The sequence below is a fragment of the Piliocolobus tephrosceles genome, chromosome 11, assembly GCF_002776525.5.
Source record: "Piliocolobus tephrosceles isolate RC106 chromosome 11, ASM277652v3, whole genome shotgun sequence".
Taxonomy (NCBI): domain Eukaryota; kingdom Metazoa; phylum Chordata; class Mammalia; order Primates; family Cercopithecidae; genus Piliocolobus; species Piliocolobus tephrosceles.
Window position 1 is genome coordinate 44,059,294 of NC_045444.1, and position 24,786 is coordinate 44,084,079.

The 24,786-nt window shown below is 37.0% G+C and overlaps 1 protein-coding gene across 3 annotated transcripts in view; it reads right to left on the reverse strand.

The window, feature by feature from the left end:
• Nucleotides 1-24,786, reverse strand: part of CCDC148 (coiled-coil domain containing 148) — a 292,285-nt gene that overhangs the window by 153,458 nt on the left and 114,041 nt on the right. For 2 of the 3 annotated variants that reach the window (XM_023217509.2, XM_026447716.1), the window contains 5 exons: nucleotides 20,777-20,880; nucleotides 16,221-16,303; nucleotides 15,865-16,016; nucleotides 8,854-8,949; nucleotides 8,590-8,771 (listed from right to left, as the gene is read on the reverse strand). In XM_023217509.2, the coding sequence (XP_023073277.2) occupies nucleotides 8,590-8,771; nucleotides 8,854-8,949; nucleotides 15,865-16,016; nucleotides 16,221-16,303; nucleotides 20,777-20,880 (617 nt within the window). The remainder of the gene's footprint in view (nucleotides 1-8,589; nucleotides 8,772-8,853; nucleotides 8,950-15,864; nucleotides 16,017-16,220; nucleotides 16,304-20,776; nucleotides 20,881-24,786) is intronic. The other variant, XM_023217510.2, reaches the window with a different exon arrangement.

Consider the following 24,786-nt stretch of genomic DNA (forward strand, 5'->3'; position numbering starts at 1 on the left):
GTGTGATGTTCTCCCTTGCTGTGTCCATATGTTCTTATTGTTCAACTCCTACTTATGAGTGAGAACATGTGGTGTTTGGTTTGCTGTTCTTGTGTTAGTTTGCTGAGAATGATTGTTTCCAGCTTCATCCATGTCCCTGAAAAGGACGTGAACTCATCCTTTTTTATGGCTGCATAGTATTCCATGGTGTATATGTGCCACATTTTCTTTATCCAGTCCATCACTGATGGACATTTGGGTTGGTACCAAGTCTTTGCTATTGTGAATAGTGTCACAATAAACATACGTGTGCATGTGTCTTTATAGTAGAATGATTTATAATCCTTTGGGTATATACCCAGTAATGAGATTGCTGGGTCAAATGGTATTTCTATTTCTAAATCCTTGGGGAATTGCCACAGTGTCTTCCACAATGGTTGAACTAACTTACACTCCCACCAAAAGTGTAAACGCATTCCTATTTCTCCACATTTTCTCCAACATCTGTTGTTTCCTGACTTTTTAATGATTGCCATTCTAACTGGCGTGAGATGGTATCTCATTGTGGTTTTGATTTGCATTTCTCTGATGGTCAGTGGTGATGAGCATTTTTTCCTGTGTCTGTTGGCCACATAAATGTCTTGAGAAGTGTCTGATCATATCCTTTGCCCACTTTTTGATGAAGTTGTTTGTTTTTTTTCTTGTAAATTTGTTTAAGTTCTTTGCAGATTCTGGATATTAGCCCTTTGTCAGAAGGGTAGATTGCAAAAATTTTCTCCTGTTCTGTAGGTTGCCTGTTCATGCTGATGATAGTTTCTTTTGCTGTGCAGAAGCTCTTTAATTAGATCCCATTTATCAATTTTGGCTTTTGTTGCCATTGCTTTTGGTGTTTTAGTCATGAAGTCTTTGCCCATGCCTATGTTCTGAATGATATTGCCTAGGTTTTCTTCTAGGGTTGTTATGGTTTTTGGTTTTATGTTTAAGTCTTTAATCCATCTTGAGTTCATTTTTGTATAAGGTATAAGGAAGGGGTCCAGTTTCAGTTTTCTGCATATGGCTAGCCAGTTTTCCCAACACCATTTATCAAATAGGGAATCCTTTCCCCATTGCTTGTTTTTGTCAGGTTTGTCAAAGATCAGATGGTTGTAGATGTGTGGTGTTATTTCTGAAGCATCTGTTCTGTTCCGTTGGTCTATATATCTGTTGTGGTACCAGTACCATGCTGCTTTGGTTACTGTGGCCTTGTAATATTGTTTGAAGTCAGGTAGCGTGATGCCTCCAGCTTTGTTCTTTTTGCTTGGGATTGTCTTGGCTATACGGGCTCTTTTTTGGTTCCATATAAAGTTTAAAGTAATTTTTTCCAGTGCTGTGAAGAAAGTAAATGATAGCTTGATGGGAATAGCATTGAATCTATAAACTACTTTGGGCAGTATGACCATTTTCACAATTTTCATTCTTCCTATCCATGAGCATGGAATGTTTTTCTATTTGTTTGTGTCCTCTCTTATTTCCTTGAGCAGTGGTTTGTAGTTCTCCTTGAAGAGGTCCTTCAAATCCCTTGTAAGATGTATTGCTAGGTATTTTATTTTCTTTGTAGCAATTGTGAACGGACTTTCACTCATGATTTGACTCTCTGTCTGCTATTGGTGTATAGGAATGCTTGTGAGTTTTGCACATTGATTTTGTATCCTGAGACTTTGCTGAAGTTGCTTATCAGCTTAAGGAGATTTTGGGCTGAGACGATGGGGTTTTCTAAATATACAATCATGTCATCTGCAAACGCAGACAATTTGACTTCCTCTCTTCCTATTTGAATACGCTTTACTGCCTTCTCTTGCCTGATTGCCTTGGCCAGAACTTCCAATACTATGTTGAATAGGAGTGGTTAGCGAGGGCACCCTTGTCTTGTGCCAGTTTTCAAAGGGAATGCTTCCAGTTTTTGCCCATTCAGTATGATATTGGCTATGGGTTTGTCATAAATAGCTCTAATTATTTTGAGATACGTTCCATCAATACCTAGTTTATACAGAGCTTTTAGCATGAAAGGGTGTTGAATTTTATCAAAGGCCATTTCTGCATCTATTGAGACACTCATGTGGCTTTTGTCATTGGTTCTGCTTACATGATGGATTATGTTTACTGATTTGCATGTGTTGAACTAGCCTTGCATCTCAGATATGAAGCCGACTTGATCATGGTGGATAAGCTTTTTGATGTGCTGCTGGATTCGGTTTGCCAGCATTTTATTGAGGATTTTCGCATTGATGTTCAGGATACTGGCCTGAAATTTTCTTTTGTTGTTGAGTCTCTTCCAGGTTTTGGTATCGGGATGATGCTGGCTTCATAAAATGAGTTAGGGAGGATTCTCTTTTTCTATTGTTTGGAATAGTTTCAGAAGGAATGGTACCAGCTCCTGTTTGTACCTCTGGTATAATTTGGAATTTGGCTGTGAATCCGCCTAGTCCTGGACTGTTTTTGGTTGTAGGCTATCAATTACTGCCTCAATTTCAGAACTTGTTATTGGTCTATTCAGGGATTCGACTTCTTCCTGGTTTGGGAGGGTGTATGTGTTCAGGAATTTATCCATTTCTTCTAGATTTTCTAGTTTATTTGCGTAGAGGTGTTTGTAGTATTCTCCGATGGTAGTTTGTATTTCTGTGGGATCAGTGGTGATATCCCTTATATCATTTTTTATTTTGTCTATTTGATTCTTCTCTGTTTTCTTCTTTATTAAGTCTGGCTAGCTGTCTATCTATTTTGTTAATCTTTTCAAAAAACCAGCTCCTGGATTCATTTATTTTTTGAAGGGTTTTTCTTGTCTCTATCTCCTTCAGTTCTGCTCTGATCTTAGTTATTTCTTGCCTTCTGCTAGCCTTTGAATGTGTTTGCTCTTGCTTCTCTAGTTCTTTTAATTGTGATGTTACAGTGTCAATTTTAGATCTTTCCTGCTTTCTCTTGTGGGTATTTAGTGCTATAAATTTCCCTCTACACACTGTTTTAAATGTGTCCCAGAGATTCTGGTACACTGTGTCTTTGTTCTCATTGGTTTCAAAGAACATCTTTATCTCTGCCTTCATTTTGTTATGTACCCAGTAGTCATTCAGGAGCATGTTGTTCAGTTTCCATGTAGTTGAGCAGTTTTGAGTGAGTTTCTTAATCATGCGTTCTAATTTGATTGCACTGTGGTCTGAGAGACTGTTTGTTATGATTTTCGTTCTTTTGCATTTGCTGAGGCATGTTTTACTTCCAATTAAGTGGTCGATTTTAGAATAAGTGTGAAGAGATGCTGAGAAGAATGTATATTCTGTTGATTTGGGGTGGAGAGTTCTGCAGATGTCTATTAGGTCCATTTGGTACTGAGCTGAGTTGAAGTCCTGAATACCCTTGTTAATTTTTTGTCTCGTTGATCTGTCTAATATTGACAGTGGGGTATAAAGTCTCCCACTATTATTGTGTGGGAATCTAAGTCTCTTTGTAGGTCTCTAAGAACGTACTTTAGGATCTGGGTGCTCCTGTATTGGGTGCATATATATTTAGGATAGTTAGACATTATTGTTGCATTGATCCCTTTACCTGTTTCTAGGTTCTTCGTTCTGTGGATCTGCTTGGCTATTTTCTGGCCATACCACACAATCTTGATTACGGTAAGTCTTGAAGTTGGAGAGTATCAGTCCTCCAACTTTGCTCTTCTCTTTCAATACTGATCTGGCTATCTGGGTCTTTCATCTTTCCACATAAAGTTTAGAATCAGCTAGCTAGTCAATATCCAGAAACTAATTTGCTGGGATTTTGACCAGGATTGCATTGAATGCATAGATCAAGTTGGTTCCTTTTATCCTCCTGCTACCAGAAGCAAGAGGGAATTTTTCTCAGATATTTATATATCAGTGAGGACCTGATATAGCTCCTGGTGTAAAACTCATAAAAGTGTTGAGCACCTCCTAGGAATGGGTCCTCTTGGAGTTTTCAACTCTCAGAGTTGTCCACAGTGAGCCTCTAGCAATTTATCAATTATGATTCAGGGTTTCTTAGCTCATTACTGGTTCCTGCAGAGGTTTCTGCTCATGTGTTTCTGCTCCAGTAGGTTGTAATTCTTTGTATCTTTCTGTCTCTCCAATTTTGGGGGAAGCATTTTATACTGTGGTCTCACTTATCTGAAAGATTGAAGATGATCTGTTGATTTTTCAGTTTGTTCAGCTTTTTATTTGTTGTAATAAATGAGTGGCAACTATGTTTCTACATGCTAGACTGGAAACCAGAAGTCTCTGTTTTCTAGAGTTAAAACTTCTCTGAGAAACGATCATGCTAGATTTTTAAAAATATGTATGCCATTACATTTATTTAAACTATTTCTTTATGAGTTTCACTGGAAATAATAGGCTTTGAATGGCCTTCTCCACTTCAAGGTTATTTATTTTTATTTTTATGTTGTTCTTTTATGATTTTCTTTCTTCATATCTTAATGCATCTAGAGTTTCTTGAGTCAAATAGAATGAAGAGATCTAACCTTATCTTCCAATTGCCTATTATGTAATGCTATCTCTTTAATAATCTAGTATTACCCCAGTTTTGAAATTAGCCTTTATAATAAATTAAATCATTATATTTTTCTGTTTTCTTTTTATTTCTAGTTTGTTCCACTGATCTGCTACATACTCCATAGTCACATAGAACTTTCTAATTTATTTTTATTTTAAAATATATATTTATAATTGGCTGTGCAAGTCCCATCCCTCCACCACTAGTTAATCTTGATTTTTAAAGTTTGGCTGATTTTACAAGCTTAATCTTCCTAATAAATTGGAATATATTTAAGAATTTTTCAGATTAATTCCATCAGTCATGGATATTTTGAAGCCAAATCAATTACTGTATTGAATTAGGGATGTTTTTAGTTTCAAACAATTAAAAACCCAAGTCACACTGGTTTAAGACAATAACTGGACCAATGGCCCTTAAAACTAAAGCAGTGAGGTGGACTTCCCATGGCATTCAAATAAGGTACCAGCTCAGTTTTTCCAGGACTCCCGGGGCTCTGCCCTGTCTTTAAGAGCTGTCTTCCTTCGGTTACCAGATGATGCCAGCAGCAACCTCAGCCATATGCTTTCTTGGTAACATCCATGCAGAAGAAAAGATACTGCTTCTCACAAGTACCTGAGCTTTGCTCAGGGTAGCCTATGCTAACCCTACCCATTCTTCAAAGTTCATAATGAATTTTGCTTCCTCCATCAACCCTCCTAAGTTATTTTATCCTCAATGGTTCTTGCCTCTGCAGAAATATTAGCATGTGTATTAGTCTGTTCTGAGGCTGCCAATAAAGACACACCCAAGACTGGGTAATTTATAAAAGAAAGATGTTTAATTGACTCACAGTTTCACATGGTTGGGGAGGCCTCACACTCATGGCAGAAGGCAAAGGAGGAGGAAAGTCACATCTTACATGGTGGCAGGCAAGAGAGCTTGTGCAGGGGGAATTCCCATTTATAAAACCATCAGATCTCGAGACTTATTCACTACCATGAGAACAGTATGGGGGAAACTGCCCCAATGATTCAATCATCTCCACCTGACTCCACCCTTGACACATGGGGATTATTACAATTCAAGGTGAGATTTGGGTGAGGACACAGCCAAACCATATCAGCATGTGATGTATATTCCTCTAATCCTTACCTGAGGATTAGACCACCCTGAGGTAATCACTGTGACCTGGGGAAATGAGGTTGCACTGACTGGTACATACTCCCTATCACTGCCTACCTTTGGATTTAGAGATGGAGTCATTTCAAACCAAACCAGCGAACTACTACGAAATAGGAAGAATTGAATAAATACTGGGACTAACCATGATGTCCACTGCCTTTAGCCAATGAAAACCTTTTATAATTAAACAATGCCCCCTGGATATGTCAACTTTCATATGGCATAGCAGTGCACAACTGTCTAAACTATGCACACACTCCCACATATATGAACACAATCTATGTAAACCCAATAACTAGAACAAAGAGGGGAGAAGGCCATATCAAAGTAGTGAAGATACTGGTAAACTGGAAGTACAAATAATACTATGATTGAACCTATAATTCATTGTCCTAGGTAGAACAGTATACTTTTATGCCTTACTGCTCAAAAGCCACAGACTACTGATAGCTACCACCTCTGTATTTATTCAGAAATAGCTCTTTTACTCTTTCTTCTCCAAGACACAACTCCTGAAACCTCATTCAGTTTTTATTGATGCTTCATTATTTCCTGCCAGCATATTTATAAAATATTTTCTTTAGTTGACATTTGCATGTTATTTTTATTTGGTCAGGGTAGAGGTTTATATATTTCTTCCCCCAAATATTCCAAGCCTTCTCAGAGGCAAAACAGACGAAACTAATCTGTCTGTTGAATCCCCTACCAGGGAGCTTGCAACGACTACAGTATTTTAAGTTTTATTCAATAAATATTCATCAAGTAAAACACACCATCAACTGAATAAAATGTATTATGGATAATTATAGGTGGCAAGCAGACTATTAAACTAGAATTTATGAACTTTATATTCCTCCAAAGTAGATTCCTACTGTTCCCATAACATGCCTTTCCTTCATTGTTTTTCCTTTCAAATTCAACTCAATTGAACAATCATTTATTTAGAAGATGTTAAGGATACAAATATAACTACTAAATTACTTTGTCCTCAAGGGGTTTACAGTCTAGTCATTTAATCTCCCTTCTAAGAATGCCTCCCCACCCCCTTCTGCCTATGCTAAGCATACCCCTTCTTCAAAGTCCATAGTGAATTTTACTTGCTCCATCAAGCCTTCCTAAGCTATTTTATCCTCAATATTTCTTCCTTCTGCAGAATTGTTAGCATGTGAAATATATTCATCTAATCCTCCACTTAATTTTCAGTAATTGTAATGTAGCTGTGAATCCCAACTGTTTCTGAGTCACACAGGGTTGCATTATGAAAGAGCAGAAATTGAGATTAGATTAAAAAGAAAGAAGGAAAATGGGCTGTGAAGCATAAGTGTTACTGGAAGGAAGCCATTTTAGACTGCTAAGGCAAACTCCTTCCTCTTGACGAGTTACTAACCTAGAAACATCATGATCTCAGCCAGCTTTCTCAGGGGACAAGGTATCATCTGGGAGAGGAGGTCCCGGGCCAGCCAACTTGCTTTAAATGATAGGGTCAGATCTACCCTCTTCCTAGCTGCAGTTAATCAGTCTGATTATAATGCCCTCTCCACTATCAAACAAAAAATCCTCTTCCTCTTTCTCGATGAGTTCTAAAATCTCTTTAACAAGATTGGGATGGGGAGTGGGAAGAGAATGTTCATTTAACAATTGGAAACTTAAGTGTAGTGCATGGTTGAGTTAGGACTTCACTATGACTGAGTTCCAGTTAACATGTAATTAATCAATCATCAAGTGTAAATTGTATATTATTATTTCTCAGCTTTACTGCAAGATAGGAAAGAAGAAAGGAAAGGAGAGAGATGGGGAAGGAAAGACTATCAGGAGACCAAAAGGTATGTGATGGGGAGAAGCTAATGTCAGAAAAAGGGCTCCAATTTCACCTAGAATTGGCTCTAATCACTGACAAGTGTGCTAAAACAAATAGAAGCTATAACTGAAGAGTTTGGATCAGGAAGCCACCAAAGCAAATAACTCTACTTGGTATAATTTAAGGGTTTTTTCCCCTGTAATTTATTTCTTACCAGTAGTAGTTTCATACAGAGGAGCTGCAGTTCACAGGCAATTCATAAGAAATATAAATATTTGTCATATTCATCTTCTTCCATTCCAAAGTTATAAACCTTTTATTTTAATTTACTATAAATGTGTCCCTTCAATAATTTTCTTTTTAAATATACATTCTTTTGGGGAAAATATTGAGGTCAATATCATAGCACACAAAGCTGTTTCCCTACAAAATGTCCCCTAGAAGCTTTATATACACTATAAGGTAGACCATTGATATAGTTCAGAGTGGTGTATCTGGATTTGTCATCTAAGCGAATTTTAACATAGAAGACACTAGAGAAGATGACCACTGCCAAACTGAATTTTAAATCACTGAACATTACATTCACCATGAAGAAGTGAATAATCACTCTTGGGAGAAAACCCAGAAGTCTATTTCCTAAAAATGAAATTTAACACATAGAAAAAAATTTTTTTTAATTTATAAAACATACTCTGTGTTTATCATAGGATAAAATTACAGTCAATTACAAGTAACATAATTCCATGGGTACATTTTCCACTGTATCAATTACTGCAGAGCAGCTTCATATCTTGAAAAGAAAAGTTCTGGTTACTGAAAATTCATATTTGAAAACTATTTCTTATCTGTGTTGTGAAGAGCTCAATAAGAGAGATATTTTCAACATGTCTTAACCTTACAAAAAAATATTAAGAACTATTATGTCAAGAAACTTTTTGAAAAAATAAAACCCTCTCCATTCAGCAAACAGTCAATCTAAACATTTATTGATTGTATTCCAATTACATAGTAACTATTCAGTAAGTTGGAAGTATAGTGACCCCAAACAAAAACAAAAAGTAAATGTCAAAAGTCTACACAGAACTCAATAAGTTTTATCTTATCACCTGTATATGTCTTCCAACTGCAGATCAAGGTCTTGAAGCTTCTTTTGATATTTCTGTGTAAACTTACAGAACTCACTGTGGATTGAAGATTTCAAATCAGGGTATGGGCATTCCAAACTTTCTAATTCAATGGGCAGTTCACTAAGCAGGTTAATCTTTTCTTCCAAAGAATGATCTAGAATCTGAAAAAAAGTATGTGATTATTTTATTTAACATAAATGACAAATTGAAAAACACATAAATTACTAGCCACATCACACTTACCTTTATACTCCAGTCTGAAAGATCATTTTCTATTCTCTGTTGCTCCAGGCTAAGTCTTTCAAAGATAGTTTTCAATTGTTTCTTCACAAAGTCAACCTATAGGACATTTGGAACAAGTAGTATGCAAATTATTGCAATTCATTCCATACTTATATTTAAAGACACAAGAATTATTCTCAAAAGCCAATCAGTAATGAAGTTTAAAGACCTGTGGAAGAAAGTTAAAGAGATGCCAGCCAGGTAGGCAGTGCTCATCAGACAAATGAGCTGCAATGAGGCTTCTAGATGTCCCAAAAATAAGCTCAGAAAGTTCAGTACAGTCACAGCCACTCTGCACACACATTTTTATTTTCTCTGTGGTAATGCAGAGAACTTACCAGATGTCTGTGCTCCAATCACCCCTTCCTTCTCTTGCATTCTTGCCTCTAATCCCCAGCTGGGCATACATTTATATTTTTATGACTATTTATAAAGCAATATAACATTACAGAATAACTGAAAAATAGAAAAAATCAAAACGGCCTAAATTTTTATCAAACACAGCACACATATACTGAAGAAGCTTATGCTCAATTAAGGGGAAGCAGCTGACAAACTAATTTAAAAAAATGTGAGAAAGGGTCAGGAGCAGGAAGGCAATGTCAAAATAGGGTGGTGTAACAGGGAGTGACTGTGGCTTCTTAGCACAGGCCTCTCAGAGAAGAGGACATTTAAGCCAAGATCTACAGGGCAAAAAGTGGCATCAAGACGACAGAGGAAATAGCAAGTACAGGAAAGGGCCTGGCATGTTGGAGAAACAGAAAGAAGGCCAGCCTGGGTGTGACTGAGCTTTTATGGCAAAGGGGAAATGTCAGGTAGCAGATGTGATTGAAGAAGCAAAAAGGGGGCTAGGTGGCTAGAAGGACTTATGTACTCACAGGAGCCCCTGGGGAATTTCAGCAATAGGATGACTTAATCCCCCTGTGCTGGGGTAAGATCCCAGGAGGCACTGGGAGGAGAGGCAAGAATGAAAGCAGGGAAGCCAGTTATGTGACCACTGGAACATTCCAGTCAAGAAATGAGGGTGCTCCACCAGGAGATTATATCCCACACCTGGCTGGGAGGGTCCCACGCCCACGGAGCCTCCCTCACTGCTAGCACAGCAGTCTGCGATCTAATGGCAAGACAGCAGCCAGGCTGTGGGAGGGGCGCCCGCCATTGCTGAGGCTTAAGTAGGTAAACAAAGCCACTGGGAAGCTCCAACTGGGTGGAGCTCACAGCAGCTCAAGGACGCCTGCCTGTCTACTCTGTAGACTCCACCTCTGGGGACAGGGCACAGCTAAACAACAACAACAACAAAAGCAGCAGAAACCTCTGCAGACGCAAACCACTGTCTGACAGCTTTGAAGAGAGCAGTGGATCTCCCAGCATGGAGGTTAGATCTGAGAACAGACAGACTGCCTGCTCAAGTGGGTCCCTGACCCCTGAGTAGCCTAACTGGGAGACATCCCCCCCTAGGGGCAGACCGACACCCCACACCTCACACGGTGGAGTACACCCCTGGGAGGAAGCTTCCAAAGCAAGAATCAGACAGATACACTCTCTGTTCAGCAATATTCTATCTTCTGCAGCCTCTGCTACTGAAACCCAGGCAAACAGGGTCTGGAGTAGACCTCAAGCAATCTCCAACAGACCTACAGCTGAGGGTCCTGACTGTCAGAAGGAAAACTAACAAACAGGAAGGACAGCCACACCAAAACCCCATCAGTACGTCACCATCATCAAAGACCAGAGGCAGATAAAACCACAAAGATGAGGAAAAAGCAGGGCAGAACAGCTGGAAATTCAAAAAATAAGAGTGCATCTCCCCCTCCAAAGGAATGCAGCTCATCGCCAGCAACGGATCAAAGCTGGACGGAGAATGACTTTGACGAGATGAGAGAAGAAGGCTTCAGTCCATCAAACTTCTCAGAGCTAAAGGAGGAATTATGTACCCAGCGCAAAGAAACTAAAAATCTTGAAAAAAGAGTGGAAGAATTGATAACTAGAATAAGTAATGCAGAGAAGGCCATAAACGAACTGACAGAGATGAAAACCATGACACGAGAAATACGTGACAAATGCACAAGCTTCAGTAACCGACTCAATCAACTGCAAGAAAGAGTATCAGTGATTGAGGATCAAATGAATGAAATAAAGTGAGAAGAGAAATCTAAAGAAAAAAGAAGAAAAGGAAATGAACAAAGCCAGCAAGAAGTATGGGATTATGTAAAAAGACCAAATCTACGTCTGATTGGGGTGCCTGAAAGTGAGGGGGAAAATGGAACCAAGTTGGAAAACACTCTTCAGGATATCATCCAGGAGAACTTCCCCAACCTAGTAGGGCAGGCCAACATTCAAATTCAGGAAATACAGTGAATGCCACAAAGATACTCCTCGAGAACAGCAACTCCAAGACACATAATTGCCAGATTCACTAAAGTTGAAATGAAGGAAAAAAATCTTAAGGGCAGCCAGAGAGAAAGGTCGGGTTACCCACAAAGGGAAGCCCATCAGACTAACAGCAGATCTCTCGGCAGAAACTCTACAAGCCAGAAGAGACTGGGGGCCAATATTCAACATTCTTAAAGAAAAGAATTTTCAACCAAGAATTTCATATCCGGCCAAACTAACTTTCATAAGTGAAGAAGAAATAAAATCCTTTACAGACAAGCAAATGCTGAGAGATTTTGTCATCACCAGGCCTGCCGTATAAGAGCTCCTGAAGGAAGCACTAAACATGGAAAGGAACAACCGGTACCAGCCATTGAAAAACATGCCAAAATGTAAAGACCATCGAGGCTAGGAAGAAACTGCATCAACTAACGAGCAAAATAACCAGTGAACATCATAATGACAGGATCAAGTTCACACATAACAATACTAACCTTAAATGTAAATGGGCTAAATGCTCAAATGAAAGACACAGACTGGCAAATTGGATAAAGTCAGGACACATCAATCTGCTGTATTCAGGAGACCCATCTCATGTGCAGAGACACACATAGGCTCAAGATAAAGGGATGGAGGAAGATCTACCAAGCAAATGGAAAACAAAAAAGGCAGGGGTTGTAATTCTAGTCTCTGATAAAACAGACTTTAAACCAACAAAGATCAAAAGAGACAAAGAAGGCCATTACATAATGGTAAAGGGATCAATTCAACAGGAAGAGCTAACTATCCTAAAGATATATGTACTCAATACAGGAGCACCCAGATTCATAAAGCAAGCCCTGAGAGACTTACAGAGAGACTCAGACTCCCACACAAAAACAATGGGAGTATTTACCACCCCCCTGTCAATATTAGACAGATCAACGAGATAGAAACTTAACAAGGATATCCAGGAATTGAACTCAGCTCTGCACCAAGCCGACCTAACAGATATCCACAGAACTCTCCACCTCAAATCAAATGAATATACATTATTCTTAGCACGACATCACACTTATTCTAAAATTGACCACATAGTTGGAAGTAAAGCACTCCTCAGCAAATGTAAAAGAACAGAAATTATAACAAACTGTCTCTCAGACCACAGTGCAATCGAACTAGAACTCAGGATTAAGAAACTCACTCAAAACTGCTCAACTACATGGAAACGGAATAACCTGCTCCTGAATGACTACTGGGTACATAATGAAATGAAGGCAGAAATAAAGATGTTCTTTGAAACCAATGAGAACAAAGATACAACGTACCAGAATCTCTGGGACACATTTAAGGCAGTGTGCAGAGGGAAATTTACAGCACTAAATGCCCACAAGAGAAGGCAGGAAAGATCTAAAATCGACACCCTAACATCACAATTAAAAGAACTAGAGAAACAAGAGCAAACACATTCAAAAGCTAGCAAAAGGCAAGAAATAACTAAGATCAGAGCAGAACTGAAGGAGATAGAGACAGAAAAGCCCTTCAGAAAATACATGAATCCAGGAGCTGGTTTTTTGAAAAGATCAACAAAATTGATAGACTGCTACCAAGACTAATAAAGAAGAAAACAGAGAAGAATCAAATAGACACAATAAAAATTAATAAAGGAGATATCACCACTGACCCCACAGAAATACAAACTACCATCAGAGAATACTATAAACACCTCTACGCAAATAAACTAGAAAACCTAGAAGAAATGGATAAATTCCTGGACACACACACTCTCCCAAGGCTAAACGAGGAAGAAGTTGAATCCCTGAACAGGCCAATTACAGGCTCTGAAGTTGAGGCAATAATTAATAGCCTACCAACCAAAAAAAGTCCAGGACCAGATGGATTCACAGCCTAATTCTACCAGAGGTACAAGGAAGAGCTAGTACCATTCCTTCTGAAACTACTCCAATCAACAGGAAAAGAGGGAATCCCCTCTAACTCATTTTATGAGGCCAACATCATCCTGATACCAAAGCCTGGCAGAGACACAATAAAAAAAGAGAATTTTAGACCAATATCCCTGATGAACATCGATGCAAAAATCCTCAATAAAATACTGGCAAACCAAATCCAGCAGCACATCAAAAAGCTTATCCACATGATCAAGTAGGCATCATCCCTGGGATACAAGGCTGGCTCAATATACACAAATCAATAAACATAATCCAGCATATAAACAGAACCAAAGACAAAAACCACATGATTATCTCAACAGATGCAGAAAAGTTCTTTGACAAAATTCAACAGCCCTTCATGCTAAAAACTCTCAATAAGTTCGGTATTGATGGAATGTATCTCAAAATAATAAGAGCTATTTATGACAAAACCACAGCCAATATCATACTGAATGGGCAAAAACTGGAAATATCCCCTTTGAAAACTGGCACATGACAGGGATGCCCTCTCTCACCACTCCTATTCAACATAGTGTTGGAAGTTCTGGCTAGGGCAATCAGGCAAGAGAAAGAAATAAAGGGTATTAAATTAGGAAAAGAGGAAGTCAAACTGTCCCTGTTTGCAGATGACATGATTATATATTTAGAAAACCCCATCGTCTCAGCCCAGAATCTCCTTAAGCTGATAAGCAACTTCAGCAAAGTTTCAGGATACAAAATTAACGTGCAAAAATCACAAGCATTCCTATACACTAATAAGAGACACAAAGAGAGCCAAATCATGAGTGAACTCCCATTCACAATTGCTTCAAATAGAATGAAATACCTAGGAATCCAACTTACAAGGGATGGGAAGGACATCTTCAAGGAGAACTACAAACCACTGCTCAATGAAATAAAAGAGGACACAAACAAATGGAAAAACATTCCATGCTCATGGACAGGAAGAATCAATATCATGAAAATGGCCATACTGCCCAAGGTAATTTATAGATTCAATGCCATCCCCATTAAGCTACCAATGACTTTCTTCACAGAACTGGAAAAAACTACTTTAAAGTTCATATGGAACCAAAAAAGAGCCACATTGCCAAAACAGCATGGTACTGGTACCAAAACAGAGATATAGACCAATGGAACAAAACATAGCCCTCAGAAATAATACCACACATCTACAACCATCTGATCTTTGACAAACCTGACAAAAACAAGAAATGGGGAAAGGATTCCCTATTTAATAAATGGTGTTGGGAAAGCTGGCTAGCCATATGCAGAAAACTGAAACTGGACCCCTTCCTTATACCTTATACAAAAATTAACTCAAGATGGATTAAAGACTTAAACATAAAACCGAAAACCATAACAACCCTAGAAGAAAACCTAGGCAATACTATTCAGGACATAGACGTGGGCAAGGACTTCATGTCTAAAACACCAAAAGCAATGGCAACAAAAGCCAAAATTGACAGATGGGATCTAATTCAACTAAAGAGCTTCTGCACAGCAAAAGAAACTACCATCAGAGTGAACAGGCAATCTACAGAATGGGAGAAAAGTTTTGCAATCTACTCATCTGATGAAAGGGCTAATATCCAGAACCTACAAAGAACTCAAACAAATTCGCAAGAAAAAACAAACAACCCTATCGAAAAGTAGGCAAAGGATATGAACTGACACTTCTCAAAAGAAGACATTTATGCAGCCAACAGACACATGAAAGAATGCTCATCATCACTGGCCATCAGAAAAATGCAAATCAAAACCACAATGAGATACCATCTCACACCAGTTAGAATGGTGATCATTAAAAAGTCAGAAAACAACAGGTGCTGGAGAGGATGTGGAGAAATAGGAACACTTTAACACTGTTGGTGGGACTGTAAACTAGTTCAACCATTGTGGAAGACAGTGTGGCGATTCCTCAAGGATATAGAACTAGAAATACCATATGATCCAGCCATCCCATTACTGGGTATATACCCAAAGATTATAAATCATGCTACTATAAAGACACATGCACACGTATGTTTATTGCAGCACTATTCACAATAGCAAAGACTTGGAACCAACCCAAATGTCCATCAATGACAGACTGGATTAAGAAAATGTGGCACATATACACCATGGAATACTATGCAACCACAAAAAAGGATGAAGTCATGTCCCTTGCAGGGACATGGATGAAGCTGGAAACCATCATTCTCAGCAAACTATTGCAAGAACAGAAAACCAAACACCGCATGTTCTCACTCATAGGTGGGAATTGAACAATGAGAACACTTGGACACAGGAAGGGGAACATCACACACTGGGGGCCTGTCATGGGGTGGGGGAAGTGGGGAGGGATAGGATTAGGAGATATACCTAATGTAAATGACGAATTAATGGGTGCAGCACACCAACATGGCACATGTATACATACGTAACAAAACTGCACGTTGTGCACGTGTACTCTACAACTTAAAGTATAATAAAAAATATATATATACATATAAGAGAATAACTCAAAAAATATTTAGTGGATAGAATTAGCTGACCTATTTAAATATTAATTACAAATTAATATTAACTAATACACAAGTCACACATGTTGTTTCTTTTCTCAAACTCTTCTAGTTGGGATAAAAATGAAGTATTACATTATCGAAAATAAAGGTAACATACTAACCTCTTCCAATACATTCACGGAGTTACACTCAATATGTGGGTGTGAATGCTGCAAAGTGTGATGCTGTCTGTATTTTAGATCTGCTCTCAGCTGCTGAATAGGATTTATCACATTTTTAAGATATGTGCACAGTTGTTCTGATAGCTCTTGCTCTATGGTGAAACAAAATGGAATCAAAGGAACACATTATTATTTTAAGTGTCTACAAGAACAGATGATTAAAGTACAGATTTATTTGGGGATTCCTTTAGAAAAAAACTAACGGCAGTTAATATTAAAAGAACATGAAGTGAGTGGCCCATTCTCATTCTTCAAAATAAAACTCTTCTTTAAATATAGGATTAAACAAATCTTACCAAAATTTGTAAAGTCACAAAGACATTCATTTCCAATGTTCTCTTCATTGAGAAGGGATTTTATTTCAGATTCCAATTTACATCTGAAATAGATGTGATCTCAATAAATGTTACAATCATAAACATACATCTAGCTTTTTAAAAAATAACCAAAGAGATATTTAATCTAATATGGCTTTGTCATCCATTCATTTATTTAAACCATGTACTAAATTCCTAACATGGCTTGAGTCCTTGCTAGACACTGAGATAGATGCATAGGCTCAGACAGAAGAAACAGCGTGAGCAAAGGCCAGCCCACAGCAGGTCCTAGCATTGCGTGTGGAGAGGGTCTGGGGCATTGGGAAGCACTGAAGGTCGGTAGGCTGATCTCACTTCCTCAGATCCATGTTTCAGAAAGATTCCCAAGGCAGCAAGATAGAGCAGAAGGAGATGTGAACAATAGAGATGAAATATGAAGAGAAGGGTGTCAGACAAACCTAGACCAACAAGGAGGTAATTTTTAAAGTTCAGAAAGAATGAGACCCTGAATCGCAGAGGTGGAAGTATACTTTATTTTTAATATACTAATAAGAACAACAAATCTTCATGAGCTTATATATGTATACATATATATGTGCACACAAGTATGTACATATATATATAAAATAAATATACATATAAAAAATATATATATATATATTTGACCGAGTCTCCCTTGGTCACTCAGGCTGGAGTGCAGCGGCACAATCTCGGTTCACTGCAACCTCTGTCTCCTGAGTTCAAGTGATTCTCATGCTTAAGCCTCCTGAGCAGGTGGAACTACAGGCACGTGCCACCACACCTAGCTAATTTGTGTGTGTGCGTGTATTTTTAGTGGAGACAGGGTTTCACTATGTTGGCCAGGCTGGTCTTGAACTCCTGACCTCAGGTGATCTGCCTACCTTGGCCTCCCAAAGTGCTGGGATTACAGGTGTGAGCCATCATACCTGGCCTATATATTTTAAAAATAGAGTCATTTTTTAGAATAGAACCATAACTAACTCGAAATGGGTATCCACAAATATTATAGTCTACCCCTTGCTTATGGCAGATTCAATTAAATCATAGAAAAGAAAAGAATGTTATCATGATTATTACAGTATTAAAATGGTATAAAATTAAAAAGCAGCAATTATAATCCTTTAATATAATTATTATTTTTATTTTTCCAGATAAGTTTCTAGCCCTCATCTACATGTAGATATATTTCACATGGTCATAACATGGCATACTTAACATTTTATATTGTGGGGTTTTTTTTTAATAACACTAATTTTCTTTTAGATATTTCTAAATAGTTTTCATAATTATCATTTCCATAGTATTCCATTTTATGTATGTGTCATTCTTTTTTTTTTTTTTTTGAGAAGGAGTCTTATTGGGTTGCCCAGGCTGGAGTGCAGTGGCATGATCTCAGCTCACTGCAACCTCCACCTCCCAGGTTCAAGCGATTCTCCTGCCTCAGCCTCCCGAGTAGCTGGGACTACAGGTATGCGCCATCATGCCTGGCTAATTTTTGTATTTTTAGCAGAGACAGGATTTCACCATGTTGGCTAGGCTAGTCTCAAACTCCTGACCTCAGGTGATCCACCTGCCTCAGCCTCCCAAAGTGCTGTGTCATAATTTTCTAAGCCAATTTACATGGGGCAATGATTTGGTTTTTGTTTGAATGTATAAAGGAGGGGTGATATTGTAAATGATACCTCACTGTCTATTTTTCCAGCAGGTAGTTTCTGCCAGAAATATTTTTAAGATCACATTTGCAACTGTTACATGGAGGATGAGTGCATAATGGTTGAGTCAAACCAGAAGTTATTCCAGAACAGATTTGTTTAACCAAAAACATAGCACTTAAAAACCATCTAGCTCAGCACCCAGAAAGTCATAACAGAGCATATAAACTGCCAAAAAAATGAAGACATGGGTAATTTTTGATGTTCTGAGGAGACTGATTCTCCACCTAGAACTTTGGCATCTCTCTGGAAGAATAAGAACCTGTACCAGGTAGACACCTGAAGGCCCAAAGATGCCCTTCACCAGGGTGTCTTATTTGCAGGTGGTTGCACTGAGTAGATTATTATGTCATCTGGGCAAATGAGCACACAAAAACTTAAGGGATTCTTTGTGGTACCAGAATGAAACAATGGAGAAAGTACCTCTGGGAAAGTATATCAAAAACCTTAAGGGGTATAGTTTCATTAAGCATAACACAATTTAAATAAAATGGTACAAATATAAATATTAAACATAATTTTACATTTGAAAATTTTATCTAGTTTTCTTAGTACAGATTACAAAGAATTAAAATTTGGCAACTTGTTTTCATTTTGTTTTGTTGTTTTTAGACATGGGGTCTCACGATGTTGCCCAGGCTAGAGTGCAGTAGCTGTTCACAGATGCAATCATAACGCACTGCAGACTTGAACACCTAGGCTCAAGTGATCCTCCTGCCTCAGCCTCCCAAGTAGCTGGGACTACTGGTATGCACCATCACACCCTGGCAAAACTTCTTTTGTTTTTGCCAGCAAGGCTAGACCAGTTGGATCTCAGCTGACGTAAACAGAACCCTGTAGAAAAAGGAAAAAGCTACTCAACTCCAAGGCCAGAGAGCACAGAAGTTAGGGGCAAACGTTCCAATCCCAGCTCCACACAGACTAGGTTATTTATGATCTACAAATAACTTTCATCATCTGAGACACAAGATTCTCATTTGTAAAACTGAGACAGCAATAACTACTACTTTGCAGGGTCATTGTAAATATTAAAGGAGATAAAACATGTAAAGGACTTAACATATTCAGTTGGTGCAAAAATAATTGTGGCTTTTGCCCAACCTAGTATTACCTGGCACATATTAAATTACCTAACAAATGTTAGGTGTCATTGTAGGCCCTTATCCTCTGCCTGCCTGAGATTCTTAAACGTTGTCTTTTATGGTAAGGCATAGAATCTTACTTATTAAAAGGGGATGTCGATTTCTAAAGGTTGACAAACACTGTTAGGACTTTAACTACTTCTAATTTGTTGGTGGCCCTAAATTCTCCACAAGGTAGTCATTTCTCTAACTTATCTCCTATTGCTGTTAGTTTTCAGTAGCACTGAACACAAATTGAAATTAGCATGCATTCTAGAATAACACAGAAACTTATCCTGGAATTCTTCATTTTGTCCAATTTTCAGCCCTTAGAAGTTCTGAGACATTAAGGTTATCATTACCTAAGTGTTCCCCACCTCCATTTTCTTTGTGTTGTTCCAGGTCAGCCAAAAGAATTATTTTCCATCATGATATATATACATCTCTTCTACCTAGCTTAAGAAAAACTTAATATACACAGTAAGAAAGATGTGGAATAGCCAAGATTAAAAAAAAAAAAAAAACTTTACCCAGTGTCTTCCTTTACATTTGAACTTGAATCAGTGAACACCATAATTAAAGCTTCCTAATGGCTTTCCTTTTTGTCATGTGTCAAGTTATGCACATTTTCAAAAAAAAAAAATTCCAATGGGCTCAAACATTCTCTCCACAAAAGGTGACTTTTGAGGGATAAGATGGGTCTAATTTCATTGTTTTTATAGTAGATGTATGGTGATGAAATCCATATAACTTTGTTTTTCTATGTTTTAAGTTACACAATAATGTAAAACCACTTTCAATTATAAGCCTTCTACTTCACAGAGGAGTCACCTGCCAGAATAAGAAACTCATCGACATGAAAAATACCCAAGTCAAAAGTAAAGTTAATGGTATTTAGAAACTTTACTTAGAACAAGACCACAGAAATTACCTCTTTTGATATAAATGTTTTAAAATGCACATTTTAAAAGCACACTTTATAAACATCATAACTAAAACAAGTATATATGCTATAAATGAAGCAGAAACACATCTATCTTCTTTTTTTGCCTTGACTTTTGAAAAAAACTAATTTTTCAAAGATTACAATGAAGATCAACTGTAGAATCAATATTTCATTTTTAATTTATCTTTATGTGACTGCTGGAAATAATAACAAAAGTCAAAAAGCAAAATTGAGTAAGTTAGTAATGATGCAGTTACACCCAGAAACCATTTGCAACTTGAACTCCTTGTTCATTAGGTCATCCATGTATTAAAAGCATTTACATCTCTCCTACGTATTCTACTATATAAAAATGAATATGATGAGATGTTTGCCTGTGATAGGATCTCTACCACTTTATAGGGAAGAAAAAACACGTAACCAAAACATTATAATCCAATATGCTAAGTATGATACAAGTAAATACAAGTATGAGAGTGGGAGTGTGGAAGTGATTGGCACGTACAGAAGATTATCTTCTTTCCGAAAGGAGGCAAAAGCCATATTAATATATCCACTGGATTTCAGATTAAGCTGAGGAAATGAAAGGATTTTAATTTAACTCACATTCAAGCTGTAACTTTAAATTTTTTATTGCAATGGTTAATTAACATGGAACATTATAGAACATCTGACGAGGTAAGTGCGATTCCTAGTAATTCCTACGTGTTCTTAACTATTTCTCCCAGTTCTTACCTGACTTCATTCAGCCTCTGGTATTCCTGCCACCACACTTGCTTGTGTTGTTTTATTAGTGTTTGTTCTTTGGATATCTTTGAAGTCAACATTGCTTTTCTGATCTAGATTTAGAGGAACAAAAGAGGAGCAACTTCAAAGATTTCAGAATGTGTTTTTCACAAAGAAATGTTTAATCTGAATTTTCTAAGTTAAATAGTTGCTCTTGTTAAATTCTTATTAGTGCATCTTCTAACACAAAATCTACCTAAAATAAGTTTGGTTTCTTAAAGCAGGGAGGAGAAAGAAAAATGGTTAGGAATACTGACAACCTTAAGAACTGTTTTTAAAGTACTTATTAAAGGTGAAGTCATTCTATTTTCCATACATGAAATAAATAATACCTTAATTCATATCACCCCAGAAAATTTTTCAAGAAGTCTCATTTCTACCCTTTTGGGTTTATCTTCCCTGTCAGGTATAAGAGGCATCTTTATTCACATTTTTGGAGGACAATATTTATTGAATGTATGAGAAGTTAAAAGATGTCATCAAGATCATAAAGCTCATAAACATCAGAGTAACAAAGAACCTTGATGTTTAGGTTGGTTTATCCCTCAGCATAAGATGGGAAAGATTCATTGGATAAGTTTTTAGAAGGCCTGGCTTCGACATTTACTAGAAATATGACCTTGAACACACAATTTTAATCTTTCAACTCTATGTACATCTTTGTAAACAAAATTTTTTAATTTAAGCAAATATTTATTTGATGATACTTAAAGGAATATGAAAAACCATGTAGCATTGAAATCTAAATTTTCAACTGAACTTAATTTTTCCTCAATTTTATGACTTTTTAAAAATGTAGCACATAATGAATGCTTTTGGGTTTCAGCTGAAAGGTTATATCAGCCCTGAATCTGTTTGCCTTAGATCCATTTCTGGCTGTTTGTCTGATCTGCTCCATCTCACAGAGCAGCCTGTGTTTCTCAGGCACCCCTATCAGTTGGCTTCAGCCAAAGCAAGACCCTGGTATGGGAGACTGAAGGCACGGAAGAAAGGAGAAGCCGAAGGATTACATCATCTTGCCTTCTCTACTCTCACAGGGTCTCCAGGAGCATTTGCTCATGTCCATTGCCCCAACTTTTCTCTGAACAGTTCCGCTACGTTCCAACTATCTCTGGGTAACCTCACCCCAGGAATGTGGCATGGCCTTGCTTCTTCTGTATGTCCCTCTGACCTACAGGTGGCAGTGACTTCCTGTACTTGTCAACTTCTGTATTGCCTCCCAGTCCTCTGCCTTCTCAGTGCTATCACCTGCACAACCATCTTCCTACATTAAAAATCCCTCTACTCTGAATCCTCAAGTGATGTCTGTTCCCTGGTTAGACTCTAACTTAGACTCATGCATACTCCAAACTCAAGTATTCCATATTAACAATTTTAAACTACAAAATTGTAAATCAGAAACTTGATGAAATACACATATTTCATAATTTCTCTGCTGTTAAAGCACTTAGTACCCTACAAGCTTTAAAAGATCAATACTGGAGATGTAAAGACTTCAGAAGACAAGTTCTAAAAAGGAATCTTTATAATGCATGCTATTTCCAGCCGTCATTCACTGATTGCTTTAACCTTGAGTTTATCTTTCTGCTGTTCTGGTTACTGATTCAAAATTAGGGATATAAGAAAACAACCCAAAGATTACTTTTAAAAACTACAAAGTCAAAGTCAAATATTTTCCTAAGAAGGTCTTAAGAGTGTTGCAATTATAAAATTTAGGAGGGAAGTACATTTTTAAAAGCACAGGACACTGCAGACAAACATTCAGCAGTCTCTATTTTACCTACCAAAAAATACAAGTACACAGTATTTCTAAAATCTGACATTTTAATGTTCACTTTAAGAATGCTTAAAACTCATTCTAGCCATTTACCATACACAGTATCTAAAGTCTGTTGTAACAGATACAACTTTTAAAATTAGATTTCTTTGGCATATTTGGTACACATTGTACAAAAAAATTAAAATACATTGGTGAAAGACGGGGACACATTTTTATAGTTTGTAAAAAAAATCAATGCTCTCGCCTTTGGGCCCAGGGAAAGTCCAATTACGTAGACAATAAAAGTCAAAATAAAGCTAATATTTTTCACTAGACAATTCCAATATTTTTCACAACACACTGATTTTTTTATAAATTCACTCATTGGTTCCACTTCTATCCTTGGGCTAAAAATGAAAAAAAAAAATAAAGTCTTAAAAAGAGCAAAAAGATTTAAAGTTCTATCTTTACCAACAGAGAGATGTCTAGGTGATTCCAATTCATTTTACTGGGCAATATGCCATATAAAGTCAATACTTAGGGTGGATGATAATTTGTGCAGAATGCTGACGATTCAAAAATACTCTGGAAAAATCACAAAACAATGAATTCACAAAAGACTTAGAAACCAGGGGTTTCCTGTGTAGGGCTTATTGTGATGGTCCAAGATAATAAAACCTAAATAAGCATCTTGAAATATTACAAAAGTCCTTTGAACCAGAAGATCCATCTTTTGAGACAGATGTCAATAACTAGTAGACAACTGGTTACATGTATGTATATGTTTGTCAAATGTCACTGGAATGTACGTTTGAGATATGTACATTTTACTACGTGAGTTATAACTCAATAAAGAACTGTTAACACAAATAAAAAGAACAAAAAACTACAGTAAGATGCAATTTCTCATTTATCGGGTTGGCAAAAACTCAATTGTTTAACAAAACACTCTGTGATACTAAAGAAAGCATGTTCCCTCTAATATTGCTAGTGGGAATACAAAGTGATACAACTCCCATAGAAGGGAATTTGGAGATGTATCACAAGATTTCACATGGATTTATCCGGTGACCTAGCAGCTTCATTTATAGAAATTCATCTGAAAACTACATTGGTGAAAGTATAAAAGATATATGCACAAAGCTATTCACTGCAGTATCATTTGTAATAGAAAAAGATTAGAGCACAAAACTTCCATCAATAAGTGTTCCTGCCAAAATTAATTGAACTTGAATCTGATCAAGTCCCTAAATATAACTATCAATTTACTGGGAACACAAGAAACAGAAAAACATGTTGAATGGCACCACCAGGATGTAATCTGCCTAATTCAGACTATAAGACAAACAATACAATTTCTTCAAAAAATAAATTACAAAATACAAGAGGATAGAGGAGCAAATCTAAAAAAAAAGTTATAATGTACAGATCATATCTAGAAGCTGATTTAAATAAACTTTAAGACAAAATTTTTGAGATAATCAGGAAAATTTAACACTACATATTTGAAATTATTAAGACAATAACATTTTTAGACATGGCAATAGTATTATAGGCTTTTAAAAAATCTTTCTTATTTCAGCAATACATGTTGAAATATTTATGGGTGAAATATTATGATGTCTGTGATTTGCTTCAAAACAATCTGGCACAGGGGGTGGTTTGTGGGTAGGAGTATAAAGGAAACAATGGCCAAAAGTTGATCATTGTAGAAGCTGAATGATGTGACATGAAGATTCGCTATACCATTCAATCCAATTGTTCATATGTTTATAATTTTCTATAACACTTTTTAAAAGAATTAATAAAGCCTTGAGCTGTACAAGAATTATCTAAGCAAAGAAATTCAAATTTAAAAATAATTGCAAAAATCTCTTTAACAGTTAATACACTGGGAATGAACAGTTACACACAATGTACCAAAATTGGTCTCAGTTTTTAGCCCAACTCTATTATTTGTCTTCAGGTTCAATCTCAGCCTTTGAAAGACTAGATCACTGACTGTCCACTTCAGTCTTACATGGTTGGCATCCCAGAAATTGTGCATGATCAATGACACAGTGACTATATAAATGACCATCACATCTAGCTTGTTAATAATATCAGTAGTACAAATCAGACAAGTAACTATGCATTCTAGATGTAACTTGAAGCAATAATCTCTTTATGTGCTTTAAATGTTAATATTTTATCATTTTAT